Source organism: Eimeria tenella, genomic scaffold, assembly GCF_000499545.2.
Source record: "Eimeria tenella Houghton genomic scaffold, Eth_scaff1851, whole genome shotgun sequence".
Taxonomy (NCBI): domain Eukaryota; phylum Apicomplexa; class Conoidasida; order Eucoccidiorida; family Eimeriidae; genus Eimeria; species Eimeria tenella.
This window is the reverse complement of record NW_013541688.1, coordinates 5,070-5,538: the sequence shown is the minus strand read 5'-3', so window position 1 is coordinate 5,538 and position 469 is coordinate 5,070. Positions and strand designations below refer to the sequence as shown.

Genomic DNA, 469 nt, shown 5'->3' with positions numbered 1-469 from the left:
GGGGCCCCTGGAGGCCCCTGGCTCCCCCTAAAGGCCCCTGGGCCCCCCCAAAGGGCCCCGTGGGTCTTCAGGGGGCCCCCTGGGGGCCCCCAGGGGCCCCCAGGGCTGCAGGCACTCAGCACTCGCCCAAAACGCAGCCGAAGGGGGCCCCCTGGGGGCCCCCCTGGTGTGCGTGTGCGAGTCTGCGTCGGGCCCCCAGAAAGCCCTGGTCTGCAGCAGCAGCGCCCCTGAAGGGGCCCCCTGGGGGCCCCCCGTAGGGGCCCCCAGGGGGGCCCCCGTAGTAGGGGCCCCCCATGTTGCTGCCCAGGGGCGGGGGACTCAAACCCAAAAGGTCATCAGCCACGAGGCCCCCCACAGTCTTCAGGGGATGGTCTACAAGTTGGTGAAGTCTTTGGAGGGGGCCCCCCCATCCGGGGCCCCCGGGGGGCCCCCCCCAGTACCCTGGGGGCCCCCAGCCGTACTGGAGGCC

At 74.4% G+C, this 469-nt stretch overlaps 1 protein-coding gene across 1 annotated transcript in view; it reads right to left on the bottom strand.

The window, feature by feature from the left end:
- Positions 1-372: 372 nt before the first annotated feature.
- The window catches only part of ETH_00034060 (uncharacterized protein), a gene marked incomplete at both ends in the record, with an annotated part of 4,404 nt that continues 4,307 nt past the window's right edge, over positions 373-469 (bottom strand). The window contains one exon of the mRNA XM_013373965.1: positions 373-469. Coding sequence (XP_013229419.1) covers positions 373-469 — 97 coding nt within the window.